Source organism: Hyperoodon ampullatus, assembly GCF_949752795.1.
Source record: "Hyperoodon ampullatus genome assembly, chromosome: 6".
In the NCBI taxonomy this organism is placed as follows: domain Eukaryota; kingdom Metazoa; phylum Chordata; class Mammalia; order Artiodactyla; family Ziphiidae; genus Hyperoodon; species Hyperoodon ampullatus.
The window spans coordinates 798664-817743 of NC_136919.1; the positions used below are offsets into that span (position 1 = coordinate 798664).

The 19080-nt window shown below is 57.6% G+C and overlaps 1 protein-coding gene across 1 annotated transcript in view; it reads left to right on the top strand.

Annotated features, from left to right (window-relative positions):
- Positions 1 to 19080, top strand: part of EXD3 (exonuclease 3'-5' domain containing 3) — a gene marked incomplete at its 5' end in the record, with an annotated part of 52943 nt that overhangs the window by 17891 nt on the left and 15972 nt on the right. Inside the window, 13 exon segments of the mRNA XM_079706328.1 lie at positions 4176 to 4249; positions 4355 to 4393; positions 5891 to 6057; positions 6455 to 6578; positions 6858 to 7068; positions 7183 to 7292; positions 7809 to 7971; positions 8051 to 8217; positions 8684 to 8839; positions 10448 to 10608; positions 10610 to 10670; positions 18625 to 18678; positions 18894 to 19025. Of these exon segments, the coding sequence (XP_079562454.1) occupies positions 4176 to 4249; positions 4355 to 4393; positions 5891 to 6057; positions 6455 to 6578; positions 6858 to 7068; positions 7183 to 7292; positions 7809 to 7971; positions 8051 to 8217; positions 8684 to 8839; positions 10448 to 10608; positions 10610 to 10670; positions 18625 to 18678; positions 18894 to 19025 (1619 nt within the window).

Sequence of the window (19080 nt, forward strand, 5' to 3'; positions counted from 1 at the left end):
TTCCCCAAGTTTCAATATGTATTATTTTTATTATTGTCCAGCTCAAGACACTTTAAATTTCTATTATACTTTTTTTCTTTTACCCATGAACTAACTAGAAGTGTGTTTCATTTCTTTTTTTGTTTGTTTTTTTGGTTGTGCTGGCTCCTTAGTTGCTGCATATGGGCTCCTTAGTTGAGGCTTGAGAGCTCCTTAGTTGCAGAATGGCAGACTCCTTAGTTGTGGCATGCAAACTCTTAGTTGTGGCGTGCATGTGGGATCTAGTTCCCTGACCAGAGATTGAACCTGGGCCCCCTGCATTGGGGATGAGGAGTCTTAACCACTGCACCACCAGGGAAGTCCCTAGAAGTGTGTTTTAAATTTCCAAGCTATGACAGTTTTGGTTATCTTTCTGGTGTGGTCTGTTAATCTCATTGTGATCAGGGACCATGCTTGGTATGATGTCAGTCCTTTGGGTTGAAATGTGTTGTTGGGAAGAGATCTAACTTCTCCCCTTTGAAAGTAATCTCTCTTTTTCTCTGGATACCTTTAGACTCTTCCCTTTGTCTTTGGTGTTCTGTGGTTTCACTGTGAGGGGCCTAGTTATAGATTTCTTTTTAATTGTCTTGCTTGGGATTTATTGGGCTTTTGAATCTGTGGATTGGTGTCTTCAATCTGCTCTCGAATTTTTTCAGTCATTACCTCTTTCGGATATTGCCTCCTTCCCCTGTCTTCCCTCTGTTCTCTTCCTGGGACTCTGAATGTATATAGAGTCCCCGTATCTTCCATGTGTTTTCTTCCATGTTCCTTTCTTACATACTTTTCTTCCATGTTCCTTTCTTACATACTTTTCATCCCTTTTCTTCCGTGTTGTCTAATCCTGGTAACTGCTTCTGCTGTCTTTTTCACTTTACTAGTTCTCTCTTCATCTGTATCCAATGTACTATGAAATCCATCCACTATTTCTATTTCGATTGTTATGTTTTCAGCCTTAGAATTTATAGTTTGGTTCTTTTTCAGATCCACTGTTTCCCTTTGTATGGCTTCCCGTTGCCTGAAGACATTTCTGATTTCGTTTTTTCTGTCTCTGCGTGCCGTGCTCCTGGCTGTGTTATGGTCTGTATCTAAACTTCAGCACTGTCTCTGGTCCTTGTCTGGTTTGTCTGCCTTGCAGGCTAACTTTGCACCTGCCAACCTTGAGAAATCATCTGATGAAGCTGCCTGCCCCCAGAAAGGAATTTATATATTTATTTATTTTTGGCTGCGTTGGGTCTTCGTTGCTGCGTGCAGACTTTCCTTAGTTGCAGCAAGCCGGGGCTACTCTTCGTTGCAGTGCATGGGCTTCTTGCGGTGGCTTCTCTTGTTGCGGAGCACGGTGCTGTAGGTGCACGGGCTTCAGTAGTTGTGGCACGTGGGCTTCAGTAGTTGTGGCACACAGGCTCTAGAGCGCAGGCTCAGTAGTTGTGGCACATGGGCTCAGTAGTTGGCGCACAGGCTCAGTAGTTGTGGCACACGGGCTTAGTTGCTCTGCGGCATGTGGGATCTTCCCGGATCAGGGCATAAACCCATGTCCCCTGCATTGGCAGGTGGATTCTTAACCACTGCGCCACCAGGGAAGTCCCCACTGACAGGTTTTGATTCAGCTCCTCTGGAGGCACCACGTGCGCAGAAGGGAGAAGCAGGAGGGGTGGGACCACCCAGGCCAGCGGCGCAGGTGCATCAGGGCCCTGGGAGCCAGGGCCACGGGCTGCGCTGGCGGTGCGGGGGTGGGGTGGTTGGCACTCCACCCGAGGCACAGGAGCCCACCTCAGAGGCCTGGCTGGGCAGGAAGGAGCCAGCCCCACTCAGGCTGCTGATTAAAACCCAGAGGGTGAGTTTTAGACTCAGGAGCTCTGAGGAAGGTCCCAACAACACAGACCGCTGGGGGGTGCTGGGCTCTGAGGGGCCAGGAAGACTGGAGTGCAGCGCCACCGCCCTGCAGCTGGGGACCTGCCCCTGAGCTGAAGCCAAGGGAATGGGCTGGAGGGACCCCCGACCCAGGCACAGGGGCCTCCAGGCTCACCTGCACACCTGCCCTGGGCACCCAGTCAGGGAGCTCTGAGAGCGTTGCCCAGTGGGAACGTGAGGTGGGGACATCCAGGCCCCGGCTGCCAGGGCCTCCCGCTAGGCTGGTGGTGGTTGGTTGAGGCAGGGCCCCGCCCAGCCAGGACCAGGACCAGAACCTCGAGGGCTGGGGAGGGAGGTGGGCAGGAGGCCCACAAAGCCAGTCATGGTGGGCGGGCTGTGTGTGGGGCAGCCCACCATCCAGCAGCCCTGTCACACCTTTCTTTGACTTCAGGGGCCACATCATGGCCATGGTGGGCCAGCCCTGGCGCCAGAGCAGCCTTTGGCGGCCTCAGGCTGGCCTTAGCTGCGTGCCTCCCAAGACAGGGCGTGCCCGCCTGGGGAGGGTCCATCCTGCCCCACAGGTCTCGGCCGGGCCCAAGGCTGGAGCAGTTGAGTGCCCGGAGCCCGGGGGACAGGTGGGGCCTTCCCTGCTGATCGTGCGGACAGGAGGGCAGCGGCAGGTTCTTAACGCGGGGCCTCGGCCGGCAGCCCTGCTGGGGAGATAGGTGCCACCAGGCCCCCTCCCGGGTATATGCGCTGCCAGGCCTCTTCTGTAGCCCCCCAGCTGGCTCCGGGGGCCTGTCCCAGCCAGGAGGCCTCACAGTGCAGGGCTGCCTCTTCTCAGTAGACCTGGCAGTTCCTAATTTCAGACAACACAGGCCAGTGTTTCCACCGTCCTAAAAGCTGACCCCCCCGAGGGAGGGGCACCAACGCCCCCCATGGTCCTTGCTGGGCATCCACCATTGCGGCGTGAGCCTCCACGTGGACTGACCCCATGCCCTCCTTGGGAGGACGGAGTCAGACACGATGCAGGGTAGGGCCCGCTCACCCCTCAGCCCTGAGCTCCCCCAGCCCGCCCTCCCCAGGCCTGGGTCCCGGTGGAGCCCCCAGTGGCTGGGCAGAGTCAGCAGGGCACGTTTGGGTTGTTTCCAGTTTGCAGCCTCTGGCAGGTGGCTGGGCCTGACCCACCTGCGCCTTTTCCTTTATGGTTGGGTTTGGATGAACCATCAGTGCAGGCTGCGGCCTGAATGCCTTCTGTCGATGCGATACTGTATCCATAGGCTTTTGACAAAGTATCTCATTGGCAAAGTGATGCATAGCATTGTAGAAATGTCAGGAAAGCTGGTGTCTGTCTGTCTCCATCTGAGTGAGCCTGGCTCCTGCAGCAGCTTCGACACCTTTGTCTCTGTCCTGAGCGTCTCTCCTGCCCGGAGTAACTCGTTCATCCGTCCCTCCCTCCCTGCTGCAGTCTCGTCCAGGTTCCCGAGCGGCCTGTGGGGCACGTCCGTGGGTCTGGAGCCCTCTCGTCTTGTGTCCCTGCCTCGGCAGGAAGCGGGAGGGAAGGCTGAGGGGCAGCTGGCAGGCCCCAGCCTCTGGGCAGCCCTGACCTCTGTGTGCTCGGATGGCGTCCTTGTAGCAAGGGTGCTCCCGTGCTGGCTGTGCGGTCCTGGCTGGGGCCGCCGCGCCCCCTCGAGAGCATGGGGTCCTGGCCAGGGTCTGGGGAAGGCCGGGCCCCCACTGGGAGGTGCAGGTGGGCAGGCTCTGTGGTCAGCATCCCCCCCAGACCACCAGGCTGCAAGGACAGCCGGCCCCAGGAGGGAGGAGCAGCAGCCAAGGGGGTGGACAGTGGGTGAGTGGACAGTGGGTGCCCTTCCCAGGCCCCCTTGGGCTCTGAACAGAATATGAAGGTGAGGCCAACAGGTAAGCATAGTTTGTGAACACATGAGCAAGACCACCCCTTCCTCGAGAAATTCACGTTCTGGGGGGGCCAGGAAGCAAAGGCGCCAGCTGCCTGGAGACAAGGCAGGAAGACCCTGAGAGGTGGGCGTCCGGGAGACCCAAAGGGAGGATGGGCCCGGCAGGTGCGGGCGGAGGGCGCATGGAGGGCTCTGGGGTGCTGCACGGGGGCGGGGCACCCTCCTTCAGGGCTGGGAGGGCCGCTCTGAGGCGGGTGGAATGGAGGCCGCCCGTGGGGCGGGTGGGGGGCAGAGGGGAGGAGGAAGACAGGCAGAGCCGCACGAGCCCCGACCCCTGCCCCATCCCGTACGCACTCCGTCCCAGCCCTGCCCAGAGCCCACCCTCTCTTTCAGCCCTGTGTCCCAACGTCGTCACCCAGCAGCGCCTGGCCGCCCTGCGGTATCTGTGCTACAAGCGGCTGGTAGAGGTGTGTGGACTGGGGCCCAGGGTGGAGAGGGGCTCTGAGCGAGGCCCGCTGTTGTGCTCCTGGGGCTGCCGCTAAGAAGGCTTGCACTGGTGTCCACTTTTGCAGAGAAGCGTATCTCGGGAGAGCTGGGCCGAGCATGTGCAGGTGAGTTCAGAGGGTCCCAGTGCGCGAGGACACCCCCCCCACACTGTGGGGCAGGGTCGGAGCGGCCAGGGGTCCAGGACCCTCCTTCACCACTTGTGAACAGAGCTCTCAGGCGCTGGATGAGGAGAGGTTCACGGAGAGGAAGTTCTAGACCATCCTCAGGCGCCCTGCTTGCCATGGCCCTGGGCCCTGAGGCCTGGTGAGCCTGAAGACCCCGAGAAAGAGGCAGGCGCCCCTTGGGGTGATGTGGGGACACGGAGGGCCTAGGGACCGTGACCCCATGAGGATAGTGGCATGGACAGTGTCATCCTGCAGCCTCTGTCCTCAGGCCAGAGCTGGAGTGGGGGTCATCGCAGGTATAGAGCTGTCCCCAGCCCCAGGTGAATTGGCCTGGGAGGAAGGTGGGCTCTTGGGGGTCCCGGGTGCCGTGTGCACAGGAGCTCTGCAGTGGTCAGTGGAATGGGGGGGGGGTCCCCTCCCTCCTGCGCGCACGCGCAGGGCCCGGTGCCTGCGCGGCATCCAGTGGAGGGCAGTGCCGAGCCGCCCCCAGAGTGACCGGGCAGGGGGTGGTGAGTCACCGGAGAGGAACGCGGACCCCCAGGCAAGGCCCGGAAGGCCGGTCCCTCCTGGGTGCCAAGGCCGAGCCGTCCGGAAGGGCAGCGGACATCCTGAAGAATGTGAGGGGCTTCCACGTATTGTCCACGTGGGAACCCGCGGCCTGCGGGAAACGGACGGCCTGAGGCTGCTGGGGACAGAGCCGTGTGGGGAGGTGGCCCCGCTGCCGGCCAGCAGGGACTCCTCAGGAGGGTGGGGCCCACAGCGACCTGTGACCTCGCAGACGCGGACACCCCACCCCTGTTGGGACCCCTGTGGGCCACGTGGGCCTCTTGCTCCGTACCGGGCCTTGCCTCCCCAAGGGCACAGTGGGTGCAAGGGTGTTCCGTGGCCTCACCCTCCCCGGCACAGCGGCCACCCAGGGGCAGGGGTGAGGAGGTGCAGAGGGGAGATGCTGGTGGTGAGGGCCGGGGCAGACCATGCTCAGGGAGGCGGTGCTGGTCCCAGGCCGGCGAGCAGAGCCACGGTGTTGGGCGGGGGCTCGTGCGTGCGGAGAAAGGCCGAGGCGGATTGGGTAGCAGGACGGGCCGTGGGCTCAGGACAGCGACCCTTCACTCTGACACTTCCAGGCCCCTCAGCACCTTGGTTCAAGCCAGCTCGGTCACCATGGAGCCTCAGTCATAGGAACTGCTGGTCTTCAGAGGACAGCCACCTGCTTATAAAGGGCTCAGGGCCGGGTCTGAGGGGGGAGGTCAGGGCGAGGTCTGAGTCAGGGTCAGGGCCAGGTCTTAGCAGGAAGGTCAGGGCCGGGTCTGGCGGGGGGTTGGGGTCTGAGGGGGGATGCAGGGCCAGTCTAAGGGGCAGATCTGGGTCTGGGGGCTGCCTGGATGGGCCCACCCCCTTGGGGCAGACCAGGCGAGCAGCCCATATCCCGTCCCCCAGGGCCTCGTGGGGCAGGACCAGTGGCTGCAGGAGCAGCTGCTGCAGCTGCTGGCATCTCACGACGACGCGGCCCTGGTCGCCCAGTGTGCCCTGGACCTCCTGCTACCCGAGGAGCGATTCCCGGCCTCGGTGGCTGCAGAGCTCCGCCAACTCAGGATCCAGGAGAGGTGAGCGTCCCCAGGCTTGGAGGGCCCACAGGAGGACGCCCTTGGGCCCCTGCCCTCGAAAGTGGCCACGAGTCGTACGTGCTGGTGGTTTGGGAATTAGAAGCACGGGAGAGCCGAGCAGGGGCGCAGGCAGAATGCAGACACACAGCAGGAGGCAGGCGGGTCTGCCCCTTGGGTGCTAGCGAGACCCCGGGGCCAGATCCCTCAGCCGGCCAGGTACTCCCAGGGGCCTGAGGACCCGGCCGCCTGCAGTCTGCGAGGGCAGAGGCGTGGGAAGCAGACCGCGTGGACCCCGGCCCAGGCGCGGGCCCTGAGCGCTCCCCTGTCCCTGGGGCCCGGCCGGGCTGTGCCGTGAGGTGCCTGGTGGGGGCGGTGCTGCAGCTCTGCTCGTTCCCAGCACGGCCGAGGTCCCCCTGGAGGACGGGAAGGACGAGTACTACCAGCTGCCCATCCCCAGGGAGCAGCTCTGCTTCCTGGCCTCGTGGGAGGACCTGGCCAGGCACCAGGACGAGCTCCTGCAGGTGGGTGCCTGACTCCCGTGGGCAGCCGGCTCCGGGGGCTGCTCACCAAGGCCTCCTGAGGCTCTGTCCCCCCCCGGCACCCTGGCTTAAGGACTCTGGGCCTGAGTCCTGAGCATCGGGGTGGCGCTCGACCCCTCGTGTGGGCGCTCGTGGGGCCGGTCCAGATCTCCCCACAGAGGCCGCCTCCCCTGGACATCAGCCCTCAGGCGGCCAGGCAGGTTGGCGTGTCCTCCTCCCGGTCTTTGGCTGTGCCGTTCACGCCAGCCCCTCTGTCTGCAGCCCGGCCGGGTGGTCAGCATGGACCTGGAGTGGAGGCCCTCGTTCGGAGCCGGGGGCCGGCCCCGGGCGTCGCTCATGCAGGTGGCCGTGGAGGGCCGCGTGTTCCTGCTGGACCTGCCCCGGCTCTCAAGTCCGGCAGGAGGGCAGGCGCCCCAGGCCTTCTCCCGGCTGGTGTCCCGGCTGCTCGCGGACCCCTCCATCACCAAGCTGGGTGAGCGCAGCCCCCGGCCCCGCGCCGCAGCCCTGCCTGCCCAGGGGAGGGTGTCAGGGTGAGGCCAGGGCCCCTTCCTTGGGTGCCCATCACAGCGACGGCCCCCGCCCACAGGTTACGGGATGGCGGGGGACCTGCGGAGCTTGGGTGCCTCCTGCCCGGCCCTGGCCCAGGCCGAGAAGCAGCTGCAGGGCAGCGTGGACCTGCTGCAGGTGCACAGGCAGGTCAGCGCCGGGGGGATGCTGAGGGCGGGGGGCTCCCTTCCGTGCTGAGCCGCCTGCACAGCGATACCGGGGCAGGGGTCTCACCTCAGGCTGGCGGGGTATCTGTGGGCCGGGACTTGTCCTTGGCCTCTCTGTGCCTTCTGGGCTGGCCCCGGCCCTGCTCCCTGGCCACAGGTCACCAGGGACCCAGGGCACAGGGTCCCCCAGGGAGGGCGTGTCACCACACGTCCCCACGCTTCCCCAGAACCAGCCCGGCTCTGCCTACCACCCCCCAACCCAGGAGCTCTCAGCACACACCCTTGGGGCTTAAGGCGTGGCCTCAGAGCTGACCCGTGGGCAGGTAACCACGGCCCCGAGACCCTGACACAGCCTACCTTGGCCGCCAGCACTCTCCTCCTGCGGCACCGTCCGCCATGGAGGACGCACAGGGCTCCTCGGGGGGCGGCCAAGGCGCGTGCGGTGGCCATCCTCCCTCTGGGGCGGGCCCCTCACCCCCAAGGGGGTGCTGTCTTGCAGATGCGGGCAGCAGACAGGCCAGCCCCAGGTGTGGACGGGGCCACAGGGCCGCGGGGCCTCAGCCTCCTGGTGCAGCAGGTGCTGGGCAAGCCCCTGGACAAGATGCAGCAGCTTTCCAACTGGGACCGGCGGCCGCTGGACGAGGGGCAGCTGGTCTACGCAGGTGGGCGCCCCCCGCACCCCTACCCCGCACCCCCAATCGTCCCCGCGCTGGAGGCTGAGGCTGACCTTGCCTGTCCCAGCCGCTGATGCCTACTGCCTGCTGGAGGTGTACTGGGCTCTGTGCAGAGAGCCTGCCCGCTTCCACCTGTCGGGGGACCTGACCAGGAGCCTGAGGCTGGGACGCGGTGAGAGAGCGGGGGCTGGGGAGCTGCCGCCCCTTCAGAAGGCCTCGGCCTCGCCCCAGCAGGTAGGCGAAGCCCCCCGGGGCTCCTTTATCACGCTTCCTACGGGGAGATCCCTGTCCTTAGAACTGGGACCTTACAGGTGGGTGTGGGGTGTTGGGGAGAGCCGTCCAGAGGGCTTGCGTCCTGCACGCTGGACCCTCCACCGGGAAGCAAGGCGAGCAGAGCCGTGGGTTAGCTTCCTAAGGGAGGAGGAGGTCTAGGGCAGCCTCTGGCCGTGTCCCCGTGTGCCCCAGGGACCCAGGCCCTGCTCCAGCGTGCACACGACCACCCCCCCAGGAGACGTGTGCCGGCCCCTCTTGGGGCCCAGTGTGGGTGACCTGGTACCATGTTTGCTGCTTTTCTGCTGTTTTCTGCCTGAGTACACGTTGCTCAGGACGAGCTGACCTCACGGCCCTTGGGACCCTCTCTCCCCACTGGGTCCAGGGTGGCCCAGACGGGCCACAGCTGCTGAGCGGGGCTGTGTCGCAGGTGCCCACGGGTGAGGACGCGGCCCCCGAGGTCCCGGCCAGGGCCTTCCGCGTGGTGTGTGACAGCATGCTGCAGGGGCTGGCGCGGAGCCTCCGCTGTCTGGGCATCGACGTGCTGGTGCTGGCCACCGGCGAGGACCACCGCAGGGCCGCCGAGGTGAGCAGGCCTCCCGTGTCCGCTGGCAGAGGGCGCAGTGTCTGGGGTGGCCGCAGGGCCCCAGCTGCATGGACCCCCGCGCCACTGGGGCAGAGGGCGGGGCCCCCCTGGTTGCCGGGGTGGAGACATTTGTGGGTCCGGCACCTGTGGTCTGCAGGTGTGGAGCCCTTGAGGATCCTTTGGGGGTTGGCCTGACACAGGCAAAGTCAGGGTAGTCCTGGCCCCCTTGCTGTCTTTTGGCCCCTGGAAACGCTGTGTGCCCGTGAGGCCCTCCCCTCCTCTGAGAAGCAGGTGCTCACACCACCGCTGGAGGCACAAACCCCCCAGGGCCCTGCAGAAACCCCAGCAGGGCTCAGAATCCAGGGGTTAGAACATGGCTGGTAAGCGTTTTTTACCAGGTTACCTGAGATGTGATTTACGCACCACACAATTTACAGTGTACAGTTGTACATTCCCAGAGTTGTGCAGCCATCACCACAGTCAATTTTAAACCACTTTCATCACCTGTGAAGTTGTCCCCCGTGCCCCTTCCCCAGCGCCTGGCAGCCTGGCTTCGGTCTCTGGGGAGCTGCCTGTTGCGGACACTGCATGTCAATGGACTCGTGCACGTGGCCTTTCGGGCCTGGCTTCTTTCACAAGTGTGATGTTTTCCGGGCTCAGCCATGTCGTAGCATCTGTCAGCGCTTCACTCCTATTTACTACCAAATAACGTTCCATCAGCTGGACCGCAGTGGATCCATCCACCCGGCCGCTGATAGACGCTCGGGCTGTTTCCACTCTCGTCTGCTGTGACTCCTGCAGCTGTGAAAGAGCATAGAGGTGGCCAGGTCATAACCTGGACTTTTAATATGTGGTTTCTTTTACGAATTTGAACACATTCTTCTGGAAGGGGTCCCCAGGCTCACCAGGTGGGTGGCCGGAGCACAGAGCTGGCCAGGGGCCCTGGGACTGCAGAGCCGTGGGGCGTCGTCAGCAGTGGCCCTTCCCTCCATGCTCTGCACTGCCAGCCGGGTCCTCCCAGCAGCCCCCACCCCCAGTAATGAGGAAGCTGGGGCCGGAAGAGCAGAGGGGATCTGCCCGGGGCTGCAGGGGGAAGCCGGGAGCCTCCCGTGCCAGTCCCACGTCCGTGCGAGGATGTCCACTCTCCCCAGCCCTGGCCCCTCACAGCCGTCTCTTCCGGACGCCTGGTCCTGGTGCCCAGGGGAGGAGGATGTGGTCGTGCCTAGGGTGGCTCTGGACGCCGTCCCTGTCGGAAACCCCTCTGTCCCCAACCAGGGTTGTTTCTAGCTTATGGGGGCTAAGACTAGGAGGGCCAGCCCGGCATCTCGAGGACCGCAGACCAGGCGTCAGCGGTCACAGGACCCAGGGAGGAGGGGCCTTCCCAACCGGCCCCGAGAGTACCCCAGTCTCCAGCAGGTGGAAGGCAGGGTTTGGCCCCTAGTCTGCACCCGCACTCCCACGTTACCCTCTGAAGTTTTACATGATGTGGCCCCAGGGAGTTGCAGGTGTGATTTACTTGTCAGCTGACCTCAAAGGGGCCCGCCCCGGATGGAGGACCTTGGAGTATATGGGTGGAGCTTGTGTCATCACGTGAGCCCTTGACAGCAGAAACGGAAGGCAATCATCGGACTCAAAGCACAGGAAGGATTCGGTGTGGGCCGCAGGGCAAGGAGACGGACCTCCATCCAGCAGCCCCCGGGACCGCATCCTGCGGCACCGAAGGAGCCTGGAAGTGGGTCCGTCACCAGAGCCGGGCCGCCGGCACCAGAGCGCCGGGGGTCCTGTGCGTGAGCCCCTGGGGCCCGCCCGCTCCCACCCCACAGAGCTGAGTGTGAGTTCATGCTCAAGTGGCTGTGGCCACGTTAGAAAATCAGTAGATCTGGGAGCCAGGAGTGCAGTGCTGCTGTGATGATGCCTCAGACGCGGGAGATGGAGCAGCCGGAGAGGCTGGGGAGGTGCTGGGGTCGCCACGGCCCAGATGGAGCAGGGCGGGAGCCGAGCAGGGGCTGGACTGGAGCCGGGGGTTCAGACCTCGGCACCTGGAACATCGCAGCCTGTGAGGCCACAGGCCCAGGGCCCTCCCAAGGGCTTATTCCCGGGGTTGGAGCTGCAGCTCGAGCCCCTGCGTTACAGACGGACTTTACCCACATCTCCCGTGAGGCTTTGTCCCCTCAGCCTTGTGGTCGGAGCTCCCAGGGCCTTGTTCTCAGTGCCCGCCCTGCGGGGGTGGGACGGTTTACTGCCACCCGCGTGGCGCTCGCGACAGCATTCTGGGCCAGGGGCGACTGTGCGCACTTCTCACACCTGTGATGGTCTTGGGCGCGGACGTCTCTAGCGTGGGAGCTGCTGTGTCCCTTTGGCCGTTTACATTTTCTCTTCTGTGGATCTTTCCCAATCATGCGTTTCCTTGTCCAGACCCCCCGAGTGGATGCACTGGCTGTTTCGTAAAAAAGGGCTGTACTGTGGGTTTTGTCTTCTATGATGAGCGCTGTTAACACTCATAAACATTTTTTAAAGAAAGGCAGCACTGCTGGTGAGGGAAGGGAGGAGGGTCCTGCCACGCGGGGCAGGGGCCCGGGCGATGTGTCCACGCTTGCGGGGAGGAGACCTTTCAAGGATGAGCCGGGGCGCCAGCCAAGCCGCACTGAGGTGCACCCTGGGCCTCCTGCTGCTTGGGCTCAAGTGTGAGAGGACGGAGTCCGCTGATCGAAGAGCCGTCTGGCAAAGGGGAGCCAGGGCGTGACGTCTGGGTGGAGGAAGATGCCAACGCTCAGTGGTGGCTTCCCCGGGCGCGGCCTGAGCAGAAGCTGGGGGGCACATGGCCAGGCCGGGCAGCCACCCTGGCAGGAGCCAGACTGAGAAGCAAGTCCACGTGCGGACAGTGGCGCAGCGTCTGCCCCGACGGTCCCCCCGCCGCCGCCTTCGTCCTCGGCTGGCTCCTTGCAGTAGACCCTGTGCCTCCAGGCGGTCCTGCTGCTCTGGTTCCCCGAGGGATACAGACGTGGGGAGGGAAGTGCATCCAGAAGAGTCTCCAGGAAGTGAGCTCTGAGCGGTTCTGGGGTCTCTGGGACTGACCTGCTAGTCTGATAGACTCAGGGCACTGAGGACCGGTCTCCAGGGGTAAAGAGGTCACTGGTGGGCCGTGGTGTGATGCGGCCAAGCTCCTCGGAACATGGCTGGGGTTCCCCGTGGAGGCCCTGCAGAAGGAGAGCCCGAGGGGCTGGCCGGTGGCCGGGAGGGCCCAGGAGGAAGCCCCTCAGTCCTGGGGCCGCGGTGCTGAGGCAGCTCAGAACCACAGCCAGGGCTCCATCCCCGCTGGATGACAACACACAGGTTACACTCGCGGTCGCCGCTTCACCGTCGTCTTGCCTGTCTCGTCGGCAGGAAGTCACATCTCGCTGCACTTTCGCTCGCTTTCCTCCGAACATCAGTGCAGCTGAGCATCCTTCCACACGCTCGCTCGCTGCCTGTGCCCCTGTACTGTGAGGTGCCCCGGGCAGAAAGCAGCAGGCCTGACCCTGGCCTGGGAAGGCCCACTGGCACAGTTGGTCCGGCCGGTAAACAGCTGATGGAAAACTTTCCCCGAGTGGTGGGAGGGGCTCATCATGCCCCAGCTGTCCAGACGGTGTGGTCTGCGTGGACGCCTGCTTCCCTTCCGGGTTGCAGAGGGTGCCCGGGTGACTGAACCGCAGCGCACACTGTGGGTGCTGAGTCACTAATGCGTCTGCCCGGTGACGCGTGTTGCGGTGGCCGGTGCAGGGGGGACTCAGCACAGGCCGACTCCACCAGGCAGGCTCCGGGGCTTCAGTGGTTTCCTCTGCGCTTCGCCCAGGTGCTTTCTGTGAGCTGGTTCTGCTTCCTGTCCTTCCCTGATGGTGTGCTGAGTCCTTCCAGCGAATCCCCGGGCCTAGGGGTGGTGTGGGGACCCTGCTGCCATCTGTCCTCCTCCCTCTGGCCTCACAGTTCACCTTGGCATCTGCAGGGGGAGCCCCACCTCGCTCCCCCTCTGCCTCCGCCTTCCCGTGATGGTCTGGAAACAGCCCCTCCGTGGGCTTTGCTTGGAGCTCGCTGACACTGTGAGCCAGGGTGGAGACAGTGACTGTCATCACGTCGAGTCCTCTGTGCGTGAGTGTTGGTCTCGCTCTTCTCCGAGGGTTCCACGCACGTTTTGTAAGCTCTTCACGAAGCCCTGCCGCGTCTATGAGGTTTCACCCCAGGAACCTTCTGCTTTGTTGCCATGACGTGTGGTGCTGCTTTCTTATTTTTTTAATTTTTTTTTATTTTTATTTTTTTGTGGTACACGGGCCTCTCACTGCTGTGGCCTCTCCCGTTGCGGAGCACAGGCTCCGGACCCGCAGGCTCAGTGGCCATGGCTCACGGGCCCAGCCGCTCCGCGGCATGTGGGATCCTCCCAGACTGGGGCACGAACCCGTGTCCCCTGCATCGGCAGGCGGACTCTCAACCACTGTGCCACCAGGGAAGCCCATGGTGCTGCTTTCTTTTCTGCAGATACACAGAACTGCAGTGGACCTTTAGTTCTTAGTTGCCTGAGCATTGATCTTACATCTGGAAACCTTGCAAAAGTCTCTTAAATTCTACTGAACTGACTGCCAGTTGGGGTTCTCTTTGTGGACATATCTTCTGCAAACAGGATGGTTTCATTCCTTCCTCTCCAGTCTGTATGGGTCTTATTTCTTTCCCTTATCCTGTCCCAGTGGTCGAGGCCCCCAAGGTGGGGTTGACTAGGTGGTGACCGTGGCCGTCTGTCTCAGTTCTGACTTGACAGGGAATGTTTCTCCGTGAAGCATGATGGTTGCCAGGCCCCCACACCAGGCTGGGGAGGCTCCCCGGGTGCCATATCCGCTGCACGTTTCATCATGAAAGAAGCTGAATTCTACCTGATGCTTTCTCTGCAGCCATTGAGAGCGTCCCTGTGACCTGTGCATGTGACGAACCTTTTCAGTCTGGACCCAGCCTAGCCAGCCTGTCACGTGGCTGGGTCTGCCTCCAGGCCCGTGTCTGACACAGAACTTCTCTTCCTCACCATCTTCTCTTCCACCTCATAAACAAGCTGGGGAGTTTTTCCTCCTCTCTGCTTTCTGCTGCTTTGAGTAACATTTGGATTATCCTCTCAAACATTGGCTGACTTCCTGCAAGGCCTCCTCAGCCTGGTGTTTTGTGGGGGAGGCGTTTCCAGGAGTCTCTGATTCTTTCTTATTTAATAGTTTTAGGAATACTTAGTTGTCTGCATCTTCTTGAGTCACTTGGTAGTCCGTACCTTTTTCTGGATGTGCCCATTTCACAGAGTGTTTCACGTACGTGGTGGTGTCCAGCTCCTCTGTGAAAGCTCCACGGTACCTGCAGGAGGTCAGCTTCATTCTGATTGTGGCTCACTTGTGCTCCCCCTCTTTGCTGATCTCACAGAGGTTTGTCAACTTACTAAGTCTTTTCAAATAACTAGTATTTGGCTTTGTTGATCCTTTCTATTTCATTCTTGTGTTTTTTGTCTCATTAATTTCTCTTCTTATCTTTATAGTTTCCTTCCTTTTGCTTGCTTGGGGTTATTTCCAAGTGGAGTGTTTAGCTCTTTAATTTTCAGCCTTTTAAATTTTATGATGTAAACATTCAAGGCAATAAATTTTTCTTGAAGTACGTTTTCACTGCATTCCATCCATTTTGATATGTAGTATTTTCATTACTTTTTAGTTCTAATAATTTTTGAGCATCTGTTATAGTTACTTATTTGACTTGAGTTCTTTAAAAGGCTGTTTTTCAGTTTCAGAAAACTTGGGGTTTGGGAGCTTTTTAGTTATCTTTTAAAAATCAATTTCTAACCTATCTGAATTGTAGTCTGTATACTGCTGATTTAGATATTTGTGAAGACTTGCTTTGTAGTCAAGCAGATGATCCTTTTTATAAATGTTCCATGTGGACTTTAAAAGGACACAGTCTCCTCCAGCTATGTTCATTTCCCTCTCTTGCTCCCACACGCTCAATAGGTCAAGCTTACTTAATGTTTGCTCAAATCCTGTGTATCTTGTTTGGTTGTTTTTCTGCCTGCTTCTATCAAAGAACTCGACAGTGGGTTCACCAAGTTCTCCTTGTAGTCATGTCAGTATTTGCTTAATATGTTTAAAGTTGTTATTAGGTGCACATGCATACAACTTTTAGAATTCTTATATCTTCCTGTTGAGTGAAATCTTTTACAGTTATGAGGTGAACCTCTTTGGCTCTAGTACTGCTCTTTGCAGTAAAGTCTATTTGAACTAATATTAATACCATTTCTCCAGCATTCTTTGGTTAGTATTTCTATATCCTTTTCTCACCCTCTTGCTTTCAACCTTTCTTTGCTCTTATTAGGTGTATTACTGTACTTATAAACTGCTTCTAGCTGGATTTTTAAAAATCTAGTCTGACAGTCTTTGCTTTTCAACCAATTAGTTTAATCCATTTACATTTATTGTAATTACTGATATAATTTGTGTTTAGTTGTACTATACTAATTTGTGCTTTCTATTTCTCCTACTTCTGATCTTTTTTCCCTTTATTTCTTATATGTTTTTGTCTTTTTCACCCTTGTTTCTATTTTTTTCCTCTATTAGTTTGAAAGTTATAAATTCTATTTCTGTTCTTTCAGTGATTGGCCTAGAAATTTTAACATTTATTTCTGAGTTAACAAAGTCTAAAGTTAAAATTAATCCAGGGATTTTAGGTCAATTTAGCTTTCTTGCCTGCTTTCCATTTTACCTGCTATTATTTTCCAGTATTTTTAACACATTGTGGTTTTTCTTAGTTCTAAAAATTAGACATCTTTAAATCTGTTTTATGTATTCTGTCCCTTTTAGAGTTTATGATGTATGGACATGCACATGCACTCCAAGAAAAAGCAGGCTCTTTTTCACTAAAAGAACTTCCTTTGCTTTGACCTTTCATTGGGGCCATTTTTCCCTGAAAACTCTGTTTCCTCTCTCTTCTGACAAAGAATGTTGCAGGATTTATAGCTATAGCTTGACAGAACTCTGATAAGAGTCCACTGTCTCTTGTACCTGTCGTTGATGTTGGGACATCTGCCTTCCGTTCTTGTCACTCCTGGTTTTACTCTTGACTGCCCTTTTGTTTGGGTCTTTCCTCATATTTACTTCAATTGTGTGTGTTTGTTTTTAATTTTGTTTTTTATTAATCACATAGATATATATTTGTTACCACTACGAAGTAACCACTTACTGCTTTTTTTTTTTTTTTTTTTTTTTTTTTTTTGCGGTATGCGGGCCTCTCACTGTTGTGGCCTCTCCCGTTGCGGAGCACAGGCTCCGGACGCGCAGGCTCAGCGGCCATGGCTCACGGGCCCAGCCACTCCGCGGCATGTGGGATCTTCCCAGACCGGGGCACGAACCCGTGTCCCCTGCATCGGCAGGCGGACTCTCAACCACTGCGCCACCAGGGAAGCCCTACTTACTGCTTTTTTTTTAAATTGTGGTAAAATATACATAACATAAAATTGATCATTTTAACCATATTTAAGTGTACAATTCAGTGGCATTAAGTGCATTCATAATGTATGCAACCATCACCACTATCTATATCCAGAACTTTTTCATCATCTCAAACAAAAACTCTATATGCATTAAACAATCATTCTCCTTTTCCCCCTCCCACAGAGCCCCTGGTAACCACTGTTTTACTTTCTGTCTCTATGAATTTGACTCCTCTAGGGACCTCATATTAGTGGAATCACATAATGTTTGTCCTTTTGTGTCTGGCTTATTTCACTGAGCATAATGTCCTCAAAGTCCATCCATGCTGTAGCACGTCAGAATTTACTTCTGTTTTGAAGCTGAATAAATTCCATTGTACATATGTGTGTGTGTGTGTGTGTGTGTGTGTGTGTGTATTTGTTTTTGTCATCTGATGGTGGACACTGGGTTGTTTCCACCTTTTTGGCTATTGTGAATAGCGCTACTACTGTGTACCTTGATGTACAAGTATCTGTTCAGGTTTCTGCTTTCAGTTCTTTTGGATCTATACCCAGAAGTAGAATTGCTGGATCATATGGTAATTCTGTGTTTAATTTTTTGAGAAACTGCAACACTGTTTCACACAGCAGCCACGCCATTTTACATTCCCACCAGCACCTCATGAGGGCTCCCAATCGCTGTACATCCTCATCAACACTTATTTTCCTTTATAAAAATAAAATAAAAGCGAGCCTAATGGGTGTGAAGTGGTGTCTCATTGTGGTTTGCCTCACATTTCCCTGATGACTGATGACGTTGAGCAGCTTTACATGTGCACATTGGCCATTTGTGTGTCTTTGGAGAACTGTCTTTTCAGGTCCCTTCCTTGCCCATTTTTTAAGTGGATTATTTGCTCTTTCTGCTTTTGAGGTGTAGGAGTTCTTTATATATTCTGGATGTTAATCCCTGATCAGATAAATGATTTGCAGATATTTTTGCCGATCCTGCGGGTTATCTCTTCACTTCCTTGATAGTGTCCTATGATGTACAAAAGTTTTTAATTTTCACAAAGTCCAATTTATCTATTTTTAATTGTGTTGTCTTTGCTTTTGGTGCCATTGCCAAGAAATCATTGCCAAATACGTCATGACTTTCCCCTACATTTCCTTTCGAGTTTCACTGTTCAGCTCTCACGTTGGTGAGCTGGCCCCTCACACTATCCAAAGATCACTAATGAATTTTAAGGAACCATGCTGGACACGTCAAAGTTGTCACCTCATTGATAGATACTGTACCCCACCGTGGCATATGGGGGCTTCCATCCTGAGTCCTTTTGACATGACGCTTGTAGACTTTTTGATAACTTCTTTGCTTTCTGATCTAAGGAGATGCTCCAGCTCCTCAGATCTAGAAACAGCTATTTCTCCAAAAAGGCCTGGTTCCCTTTAGCATGGACCCTGTCTAGAAACCAGTCTGGGTGAGGGTGCCCGTGGCTGCAGGGTTGGTTCTTGTTTCTAGGCCTTTGCGGTAGGCAGAGTGATGAAATACTTTTAAATATATATCATACATCAAATATATATATAACATACATCTGAAGCTTTCCATTCAGATCTGGGGTTTATTGTGTGATCTCACCACACCAGCGTTACCCATCTGTTTCATGTTACAATTCACACACAGATATTTCAGAATAGCAATGTTGATGTTATATCACCAACAATAGTATTACTGCCGGGTATTTTTCATTTGGGGTCTGTAGCCCTAGAGATACATGGTCGATTCACTGTGGCTTCGTGTCATCTGGAATGTTTCTCTCTTTGTGGTTCACTTGTTTCATCTTTGGGGTTTTTTTTTGTTTTTTTTTTTTTTTTTTTGTGGTACGCGGGCCTCTCACTGCTGTGGCCTCTCCTGTTGCAAAGCACAGGCTCCGGACGTGCAGGCCCAGCGTCCATGGCTCACGTGCCCAGCCGCTCCGCGGCATGTGGGATCTTCCCAGACCGGGGCATGAACCCGCATCCCCCGCATCGGCAGGCGGGCTCTCAACCACTGTGCCACCGGGGAAGCCCCATCTTTGGGTTTTTAGAGGTTGCTTTTTAAATTTAATTTTGTTTGCAATTCTGTGAAGTGTCTGCACGATTCTGAGACCAAATCCATAACAGGAGGCGATGCCCGGCCTCAGGCTGCGTGAATCTGGTGGCCACTCAGGTGCCAGGCGGAGACAGCTCTGGGGCATGGAGGGGGGGGCAGGGGCTGACGAAATGGGGGCAAAAGAAGCCCCAGCCCCAGGAGTTGGCCTGACACCCTCACCTGCCAGTTTTTCCTCCTGCCCAGGTTGCCAGGCAGGAGGGAAGGATCATCCTGACCTCAGGGCTGCCGTACCACAAGGTGAGGACCCCACAGATGACTCACATCTGAGCCTCGACTTCCTGAGCCGCCCACACCTCAGGGTCTGCTTGCCGTGGGGCCAGTGGGAGGGGGGCTGAGCGGCACCACTGCCCCACCCTGGGCAGAGTGGAGGCTCTCAGCCTGGAGCTGGGAAGGCGGGGCCTGGGTGGGCTCTGGGTTCTGGCCCACCGCTTGACGGCTACACGTGTCCACAGCTCCGGGCCCAGGTTGGGGCTGGGCGCTGCCTCTCGGTGGACTGCTCCCTCAAGGCCCGGCAGCAAGCCACAGCAGTAATCAGGCATTTCAACGTGCGTGTCACCCACTCGGACATCTTCAGCCGCTGCCAGGTGGGTGCTGCGTGCCCCTTGCCGGCCCTGGGCCAGTGTGGAAGCCCCAGGCTCT